This window comes from Panicum virgatum, chromosome 5N, assembly GCF_016808335.1.
Source record: "Panicum virgatum strain AP13 chromosome 5N, P.virgatum_v5, whole genome shotgun sequence".
In the NCBI taxonomy this organism is placed as follows: domain Eukaryota; kingdom Viridiplantae; phylum Streptophyta; class Magnoliopsida; order Poales; family Poaceae; genus Panicum; species Panicum virgatum.
The window spans coordinates 49912179-49922353 of NC_053149.1; the positions used below are offsets into that span (position 1 = coordinate 49912179).

A 10175-nucleotide genomic window follows, 5' to 3' on the forward strand; every position below is an offset into this window, starting at 1 on the left:
CGCCCCTGGTTTTGGCATGTGCTCCCCTCTTTATATATTTGAGGATGGCGCCGGCTGCCAGAACATTCCAACGCTCGATCTTGATTCGCTCGCTCCGCACAAATTCTTGATGCTACGCGTTCAAAATTCAGGTCACGCATTACGTGTCGGCATCACGCATATCTGGTTCATTCTAATCGACGACAAGTATTAATCAGCATAATTGTGTACCAATGTTGCCAGCCTATATTAGGGTCAAAGGAACAATGTTTTCATGTTTCGATGCTAACCTTTTCATTATCGAAAGAAGCAACCAGTCGGAAGTGCAATATAACTTTCTCATTATAATACAACTTTAAAATAATAGCGATGCTAGTTTTCCGGTTGCTATATTTGTTTTTCAATTTTCTCGGTCACATTTAGTCCTAAAAAAATCAAATCGAGTTACATTTAGTTCGTCACAACCAATACGTGTCCAATTTTTTTAGATATATACCCCGCTTTAGGTACAAACCACACTACGCTTAGTGATGCCAAGATCAATACTCATTTCGCATTTGAAGAATTAGACTCTTTAAATATTGGTGAAATAACTAAATACGTCCTTCAACTTTGATCCGAGGATGGCTTTGATCCCCAAAGTATCAAGGCCTCGTTTGGCACGGCTCTTGGGAGGGCTTCACGAGCGGCTTCACGTGAAGCCCTCTCAAACATTTGTTTCAGGACCGGCTTCACACGTGAAGCCGGTTCTGAAGCCGTCGGCGGCTTACACAGGCAAGGTGAAGCCATGAAATCGTGGCTTCACGCGGCTTACACAGCAATCTAACAAGTGAAGCTGTTTTGCCAAACATTTTCTAAAACGACTCCAACTCCACCAGAGAAGCCGCTCCATCTGAGGAGCCAGAGCCGAAGCTGTTTTTGGAAGAGCCGAAGCCCTGCCAAACGGGCCCAAATAACGCTCCCAAACACAAAGCCATAGGAGATGGGAAAAAAAGCTCACGAAGAACGGGAGTACGGACACAAGACAGACTCTGGTTTAAGATTCGTTTCCTCCAGGTGTCACTCTCAGTATTGAGGACCCTCAGTATTTTCCTTCCGCTGCAATCGCCGTTCGGCTCGCTCACCCCCCTCCCTCCTCCCCTGCGCTTTTAACTCGCAACGCCAGACGCCCACACCGCATCCGTCGCCGCCCCACCCTCCCCCACTCCCCCTCCTCCCCTCCCCGCGGGCACCGGATCCTCCACCCGCCGCTCCTCTCTCGCTAGCCGCTCGGTGGAGGGGATCCTTATCCATCCGGGCTCATTCCTTCCCCGCGCTGGTGAGTAATCCCTCCCTCCCTTGCTCGGGTGGATTCCGTTCTTCTTGCAGTTGGGTTCTCGTTCTCGAGCCAGCCGAGATTCTTCACCCTCTCCGTTCGTGTAGCTTTTGGTTCGTGTGCTTATCATAGTGCCCTACTTATGAAATCCATCCATCCGCCATTCCGTGGTTCGATTGGCTTCTTGCTCGTCGCGCAAGGCCGGCATTGCTAGACATCGTAGCGTTTGTGGGTATCTAATTAAGGTGCGGGCGCAGATTTTTTTTTGCAAAGATTTTAGGGGGCGCAGCGAGGTCCGTCCCTATCGCAAAGAGATGGTCCTGCATTGCAGGAACACGGTGGCCTTTCGAAGTGTTGGTCTTCTCGTTTGTGTCATATGACAGCTTCCTTTCTGGTATTTGGTAAGAGGAACACAAAGTGCTCTAGCTATCCCATGAGAAGAGCTTGTCTGATGTTTATGTGTTTGTCCAGTGTTTGCCACTGGCCCACTGCTGTGTAGAATATGTTCTAATAGTGAAAGATGTACGAGCTGGCGCTATTGTTAATAACGATTATTATAGCAGACGAGTTATACCACGCAGTATTAACAGCGTATGGTTTTACTGCTTTAGAAATATATATATATATATATATATATATATATATATATATATATATATATAACTTTATATAGGTTTGGGTATAGAGTGCATCTAGACGGTACTCAGCATGCAGCTGTAACTAACAGCTCCAATACCTCATTTGGATAAGTCGAGTATAATATTATTCAGCGTGGTCTCGGATTAAGGTATTAATCAACTAGGTTTAGGCACCATTTCATTGATCAAGAATAAGCCATTATCATTTACATTGGTTTTCACTTTCTTTTCCAGTATATCTATATCTATGCATAAGGTGGAAATGTTTTCAGCTGATTCTTAGAAGCACATATATTTTGTCTTCAGGTCATCTCAGTGTCTGCTTGTTTCATGATTGGTCTCATGGAAGACTATTCATCATGGGATTATCTTCCAGTTGATCACATTAGAACTCCTGCATTCAACTCTGGAGTTGTTTCTGAAGCAAGTAATGGAAACAAGGAATTCTCAGTTTCATTGGACGCTGCCGTTCCTGATGATATCCTGGAGAGGATTTTCACATTCTTGCCTATAGCAAGCATGATAAGGGCAACAGCAGTATGCAAGAGATGGTACGGCATTATCTATTCAAGCAGATTTCTTTGGACCCACATGTTGCCTCAACGGCCGTGGTACTTCATGTTCACCTCTAATGAAACTGCTGCTGGTTATGCTTTTGACCCCATCCTCCGTAAGTGGTATGATTTAGAGCTTCCTTATATTGACAAGAGCAGCTGTTTTGTCTCTTCTTCTTGTGGCCTAGTTTGCTTCATGGACAATGACAACAGGAACACCATTTCTGTGTCTAATCCTATCACAAAAAACTCCAAGAGGCTTTTGGAGCCTCCTGGTGAAACATTGCCAGACTACAGTACCATTGCCATGAAAGTAGATCGGCTGTCTCATAAGTACTCCATTACAGTGGCAAAATCCAAGCAGGTTCCTGAAGATGCTGTCCGATGGTACTTCTCAGTATACATGTATGACTCTTGGAGTGGTACATGGGTAACTTCTGCAAGTGAAGTGTTCATTGGTTGGAGAGGAGGCGATGACAGTGTCATATGCAACGGAGTCCTGTACTGCTTAATTCACTCCACTGGTGTTCTTCGCAATGTCAACCCCCGTCATGGCGTTATCATGTATGATCTTGTTGGTGGATCTTCTGAGACTTCTTTAATGCAAACATCAATCCCAGTTCCTTGTTCTCTCACATGTGGTCGTCTGGTAAACTTAAAGGAGAAGCTGGTTTTGGTGGGGGGAATTGCAAAACACAACAGACCTGATATCATTAAAGGAATAGGAATATGGGAACTCCATGAGAAACAGTGGCATGAGGTAACTCGGATGCCCCACAAATTCTTCCAAGGATTCGGTGAATTTGATGATGTTTTTGCCTGTAGTGGCACAGATAATCTTGTCTACATACAAAGCTATGGCGCAACAGCTTTGCTTGTTTTTGACATGATGCATAAGCAATGGAAGTGGTCCGTGAAATGCCCTGTGAGCAAAAGATTTCCTCTCCAGCTTTTCACTGGCTTTTGCTTTGAGCCCCGGCTTGATATCACTACTTAATATGTACCAATTCATTTTTTGCCTTCTAGTGGAATCTGATCTGCTACGATATTAATTGTTATTCATGAAAATACATGCAAGTTTTGTCGCATTCTTCCAACCATTTTGCTGTTACCCTTTTCTGAGTTCTCACCTGATGGGCCCTCATTGAGTTATTGGTCCTGCTGGATGCAATTATTTGTCTCAAGTGACATCAGATTATAAATCTGTAGAATGCTATATGTGCTGACTTGCATATCCTTGAAGATGTACCATTGTTTGCAAAAACAGTATATAAATATGTGCACTATCTTATTAAGATTTCCTAGTTCTGCCTTGAACTGTGTCGGCAACACCTGCATATCATGTATGCTTTAACTTGTTCTATATAATTGAACATGTTACACAGGTTACAGCATAACCGAACAGATAAAATTTGCATGGCTGTATATGTAACATTTTTTTGAGCTCTTGCTATCCAATATGTTTTGAACCCACATCCTATCCCATATATGATAGCTGATATGTCCTTTTTCGGTATTAATCCACAACTTTGACTGTTCACATTTTGTTTCTTGTGTAACTATTCATCCACGGCTCCGCGCTAGCCCCTACATCTTCTGAGGCTGCTGCTGCTGCTGCTGCTGCTGCAAACAGCTTGGGTCACTGGTCTCGCCAAGAGCTTGAAAGTCGTTTCTCTGGACACTGACCAGTGCCTTGCTCATTTCTGTAGAATCATCATGGGCCAAATCCAGGTTTCCTCTTGTGGGGGCTGGCACATCCTGTACTGTCTGTGATGACGCCCCCCATGACTGTGCAGTACGGTGCAAGTGAGCCAGAGGCGCCATTGATGAGGTTTCAACGCTTGCTGCAGCTGCTGCTACTGTGTGCTGTGTGCGAGTAGTGCTCACTGCTCAGCTGAGGCATTGATGGCTTAGCCGTATCTGTGGTTCTCTATGTCGTGTCTTTATTTTTTTCCTTTTCCTTCTTTTTTTTTCTGAGAAGGATATTGTTCTCACTTCTCAGTATGGTGCCGTGTAGTTGATGTAGTGCGTATGGTGGTGTTGGTTATTCTGCAGATTGTCTTACCTCGACCTGGGCCTTGTTTCCTTCACCGCTCTCATCTGAAGCTTGTGAATCTGAGATGGCATCCATGCAGGGTTTCATGTGTGTGTACTAAATCTAGAGAAGAAGCTCTAACAATTTTCTTTTTCTGAGCGAAGTGATTTAGCGCTACCTCATGTCCTCATCTGGGTACACATGTAGTATCTATTTATACATGCACGCACATCTACCCTAAGTGAGAGGCTGCGGAGTTCAATTGCAGGAAAACACCGGTGAGAATCACCTGTCGAACCCAGGGTTCGAACACTGGTGGCAGGCTGCACACCTAGCGCTCGTTCTCTGCTACCTCATGTTCTAAATGCTATATGGTGTTTGGATAATGGGAAATAGAGAGAGATTAGAAAAAAAAATAGTTGAATAGCTAGGATTTAATGATGAAAAATTAAAGTTATATCCAAATCATTGAATCATTTCCCAGCATCTCCAAGAGTTGGGCATCTCTACTTGGCATTCATCTTTTTTTTTTGGCAAATCAAGAAAAAACAGCCTTCAATAGTTTGGCATCCAACTTGTCAAATTTAGGAACTTGACAAATTTCACCCCCTCCACACGCAAATATACGTGCTCGGGAAGGACTTGGCATCGGGGTCTCTAGGCGTCTCCGCGACTCTCAGCGTGCGCGAAGCCCGTCGGTCTCCTTCTCCCGCACGCGGGAAGAAACTTCATCTGGAGTCCTCACACGCGACGAATCATCATCGACGCCACCGTGCTCTCTGCTAGGGTTCACGGTATAGATACATCGGCCAATTGACCATACTCGCTATGTTCGTTTGGTTTGTAAGCCAACCAGCCAGCAATACTGTTCTCTCATACTAAATCGGCACCAGCCACCAGCTACCAGCCAGTTAGCAGTATTATTCTCTCATAACAAATCAGCACCAGCCACAGTCAAACAAACACAACAATTAGTCGATTAGTCGGTCAATTGACGATTGCAATTGTGATTCAAAGGCATGACTCCTGGCCGGCAGTAGATAGATCAAGAACACTAGATCACGCAGGAAGAGATGGCCGGCTGGAGGCAGGAGATTACTCACCCCTCTTGCGAAGAACAAGCCAGTAGCCTGGCCTTGCAGGGAGCAGGCCGGTTGCTGGATCACGCCGGCAGCAGATCGCGTGGCACGCAGGAACACGCGGCGGCGGCGGCGCGTGAAGCAGGACGCGACTTTGCGCGTCAAACAGGGAAATGCCGGCAAAAAAATTTTGTGGGTCTTCTTTTTACATTTTGCCAAGTCTAAAATAACAAACTATTATAGATGAATTTTGTTTTCACTTGAAATATAGTTTTAAGAGTTAGCAAATCACAAGATTTACCAAGCTGAATTTGCCAAACTCTTGGAGACGCTCGTGTCCAAACACCACTTCCCCAACTTGACCGCAGGTCCGCAGCCCAACTGCCCCGAGCGAAAAATCAGGTCCAGTGAGGCAGTGAACAGCAGCGGCCCGCGGTCGCAGCCATGGACCACCACTGGCTAGCAGCCTAGCACTCCCGGGTCCCGGCCCAGCTGCCGCCGCCGTCCCCGTCGGTCTCCTCCGTGTCGGCCCCGGCTTTGCCGTACTCGGCGCTCCACCCGCTCCTCCTCCCGTCCCATAATGTGGTGTCCAGACGGCGATGGCTACAGGGAGAATTCGGAAGCGAGTTCGGAAGGTAGAAGGAGGAATCGAAGAGGGTTCGAGGGAGGATAAGCACCGAGGGAGGAGGAGAACTCGGGAAGGAGAGAGAGAGAGAGAGATTCAGTTAGGATAGTTTTCCTTCATGTTTTTCCATAGCTCAACCCTAGCGAATCCGAGTACATATAAGCAACGAAGCTGGGCTACACGTGCCCGATAACGGCCCAAGGCCCATGCTGAAAATTACAACCCATGATTAAAGAAACGACTAATCCTGTGTCTTGCCATCGACCGTGACAATGCCTCCGCCTTGAGTACCAGCCGGTCCCCAGGCCGGTGCAGTAGGAAACTTTTCCTTCAGCACATAGTAGTCCTCCCAGGTCGCCATCTGGAGAGGCAGACCGCTCCACTTGATCTTCACCTGTGTAACAGCCGAACTCCCCTTCTTGACCAGACGACGGTCAAGAATTAGTTCAGGAAAGGCATCCATAGTATCTAGGTTAGGAATGACACTAACATCATCAAATACTAGAGTAAAGTCAGGTACCGAGGGCTTCAATTGAGAAACATGGAACACCGGGTGGACTTGAGCATGGGCAGGGAGTTCAAGTTTGTAAGCTGCCTGACCAATCCGTTCCAGGATCTTGTATGGCCCAAAGTACTTGAATGCCAATTTGGGAAATGGTCTGTTGGCAACAGAAGACTGAGCGTATGGCTGGAGCTTTAGAAAGACTGAATCACCCACCTGGAACTGTCGAGGAGATCTGTTTTTGTCAGCATAGTGCTTCATCTTGGTCTGAGCACGATTAAGATGGTCCTTCAATCTAGAGAACAAGAGCTGTCTATCCTGCAAGAATGATGAGGCTTCTGTGTCATTTTCACCAGGAATTCTTGGAGCAATGCCCAGGCTAGGATCCACACCATACAAAGGCCTTGAAAGGAGTGCACTGGATAGCAGCATGATATGTGGAGTTGTACCATAACTCGGCAGAGGATAGCCACTTGTGCCACAGTTTGGGGGAATCAGACACAGCACATCTTAGAAACATCTCGAGGCACTGGTTAATTCGTTCTGTTTGGCCATCAGTTTGTGGATGGTATGCGGAGCTCATGTGCAATTTAGTATCCAAGAGGGCAAATAACTCTTGCCAAAAGGCAGCTGTGAAGACTCTGTCTCTATCAGACACAACTGTCTGTGGCACACCATGAAGCTTGACCACATTGTCAAAGAAAAGTTGGGCGACACCTTTAGCGGTGAATGGGTGCTTGAGAGGAAGGAAGTGTGCATACTTGGTCAGTCTGTCAACAATCACCAAAATGACTGAAAATGAATCAGACTTAGGAAGCCCCTCGATAAAATCCATAGAAACATCGACCCACGAGCTTTGAGGCACAGGTAGTGGCTGTAAAAGACCTTGATATTTGCAATGCTCATGCTTGGCCTGTTGACACACTTGGCATTGTTTGATGAAAGACTCCACATCAGTTTTTATGCCAGGCCAATAAAACAATTTTTTAACACGCTGATAAGTAGCTTGGACTCTAGAATGACCCCCTACTGCAGAAGAATGAAAAGCAGCAATGACCTTGGTTCTTAAAGCAGTATTAGCACCCACCAAAATCTGAGTATTTCTGTATATTAGACCATGCTTAAAGGAATATCCAGAGGCATTGCGACCGACCACTGCCAATTCTTGCCATCGACCGTGACACATAACCCGCACCTCCTCCTCAAGCCCAAGACGCTGACCCTCTCCCTCTCTTCCTCCCTCACCTCCATGGCCTCCTCCTCCCCGCCCGGCCCCGCCACCGACGCCTGGGAGGTACTCACCCCTACAGTCCTACTAGTTGCGCACGTGGACGGCGGGCTCGACGACTGCACCATCTTCCCGCCGCAGCTCCACGAAGGGTTGGTCCTGGACGGGGATCCTTTGGAGGTCGCCGCCGCTGCGGCGGGGAAGGAGATGGAGGAGGAGGATGGAAGGGAAGAGGAAGATGAGGAGGATGGAGAGTGGCGGTGGCGGTGGGAGAGGTGCCGCTTGGCGGCGAGGCGCGCTTGGGCGTCAGGGATCGGGGCCGTGCAGGAGGGTGTGCTCGTGCACGGCGCGTGCGGGTGCCCGGCGGTGAGGCCCGCCGTTTTGTCGGCCGCGGCGGCGGCCGTCGTGGTTGGGGCGCTGCTGTACGCGCGGCGGCGGGATAGGAGGGAGCGGGACCTGCTTGTGCTGCTCTCGAAGGAGAAGGATAAGGTTTGATTCTCTTTTATCGTGATAACCAGAAACTTTGTAGCTTCCTCTGCTTGTAAGAGACTAATTGATTTCGAATGAAAGCACAGTATCGATAGAATTTTTACTAGTAATGATATGGCAAATTCATATCTTGCTGGCTGATATTTCAGTATTTGGTCTTCTCATCATATAGGTGTTTGGTTTGTAATTGGTATAATTGGTTTTGCCAATAAGCTCCGCTCCGCAAGTGTGGTGTGGAGGTCAGTAATAAGTTAGTCAGATCAAAAGAAGGGGGGGGGGGGGGTGGGTGGGGTGGGTATTTGTGATCTTACGAAACATGAGTGCAGCTTAGATATCCTGCCGTTATATAAGTTGTATCAATTGGCATGTGTATTTTTTGATACTTAGGTCTGTTAGACTTAGACCCATGCATGATTGCTTTGGTACTTCCTCAGTCCCACTCGTTTGGATGTAGGATCAATATTCTTTTAGAGTTGGGTTAGGATCAATACTTCTACTCTTCTGCAATGTTTTACTAGTCCAAATAATTTGTGCATTCCACTGAGTCTCTATCTTGTTAATTTGATGGTTTTTCTTTTCCAATTCCAGCTTCAGCAGTCTTTAAACAAAATCTGATTAAGTTATCCCCACCACCCTTTTTTCTCAAGTATGGTTGTAATTTCATCATGCTATTCCAGAAAGTGTTTCAAGCTGATTGTTATCATATTCCACAGCATAAATTGTTTAGCACAGGTTTCTTGTGTGTAATCCTTTAGTTCGGTGAATAGTTGCCAGTACATTTTTTTTTGCTTTAGTTCATATTTCTTACATTAGATCCAAAAATGTTAAGATGACTGTCTTGCTATGTTCGCATACTGCACCGACTGCCTGTAATTGTTACTGGTTTACCGCTGAGTCATGTATGGACTAAGGTAGTTTAGAAGTGAATAAGATACCACCATATATGCATATAAAAGATTGGTGTTTTGATTTAAGTCTCATTGGACTTTTTTTTTTTGCCTTCTGCAGAGGATAGCACAACTTTTGCATCAAATTGCTTTGATGACTGACATCAGAAGCGGCAGTGAAGCAGTTAAAACTATCAGGAACTCCTGATTTTGTTTTCACTATTAGGAAGGTTCAGATGCTATGTTGTAGCAAATGTATTAAGTTGTTAGACAATGACACCGGTTAGCGTGCAGTATCAATAATTGTAGCAAAAGTAAAGTTTACTGATAATTAGACACTGCAACCTGCAAGGCTGCAACTGAACATGAAGCAATCAACAACTCGTCATATCCCTGTGATCATAAAAAATTGTGTATAGCTGTGTGATGACTGATAAGTTGGTAAGTCGTAGATATGTGGCATTATAGTTCATATGGACAAACCTGGAGTCGGTTTTGTAAATGTAATTCCCTTTCTTTTTCCTTTGTGAATTTGTGATCCTGATGGTCTACTGATATTTGAGGACACTGTACATGTAGATTCCATTTTTGTCATTGTGATATTGATGGTCCACTGAATTTTGATATGGACACTCGTGGGTTCAGTTTTCTATATGCATAATTGTGCCCAAAGTCCCAAATATAGCAGGTAGTATTAGACCAGTTTTAGGATTTGTGTGATTGGTTCCCTAATTTGAAGTCAGATTTCAGGTTTCTGAGCGTTTTAACTGAAGTTCACGAAGCAATATACATTCAGGGTTGGGCTGCCTGCTTACAGCTCTTTATTGTACGGTGTTTTCAGATT

The 10175-nt window shown here is 45.7% G+C and overlaps 2 protein-coding genes across 2 annotated transcripts; both read left to right on the plus strand.

Moving 5' to 3' along the window:
* The first annotated feature begins 1146 nt into the window (after positions 1 to 1146).
* On the plus strand, positions 1147 to 4676 carry LOC120674391 (F-box/kelch-repeat protein At3g61590-like). Its single transcript, XM_039955569.1, has 2 exons — positions 1147 to 1297; positions 2239 to 4676. Exon 2 carries the CDS (start codon positions 2263 to 2265, stop codon positions 3481 to 3483), a length of 1221 nt encoding a protein of 406 aa, XP_039811503.1. The 5' UTR covers positions 1147 to 1297; positions 2239 to 2262; the 3' UTR covers positions 3484 to 4676.
* A 3168-nt stretch (positions 4677 to 7844) lies between these two features.
* Positions 7845 to 9957, plus strand: LOC120674893. Its single transcript, XM_039955995.1, has 2 exons — positions 7845 to 8444; positions 9453 to 9957. Exons 1-2 carry the CDS (start codon positions 7845 to 7847, stop codon positions 9537 to 9539), a joined length of 687 nt encoding a protein of 228 aa, XP_039811929.1. The 3' UTR covers positions 9540 to 9957.
* The last annotated feature ends 218 nt before the right edge of the window (positions 9958 to 10175 follow it).

Bases quoted from the DNA above. Each gene is read 5' to 3' on its own strand.
- LOC120674391 (XM_039955569.1), top strand. From the start codon at position 2,263: ATGATTGGTCTCATGGAAGACTATTCATCATGGGATTATCTTCCAGTT.
- LOC120674893 (XM_039955995.1), top strand. From the start codon at position 7,845: ATGCTTAAAGGAATATCCAGAGGCATTGCGACCGACCACTGCCAATTC. The intron at 8,445-9,452 runs GTTTGATTCTCT...TGCCTTCTGCAG, and splicing joins TCTCGAAGGAGAAGGATAAG to AGGATAGCACAACTTTTGCA.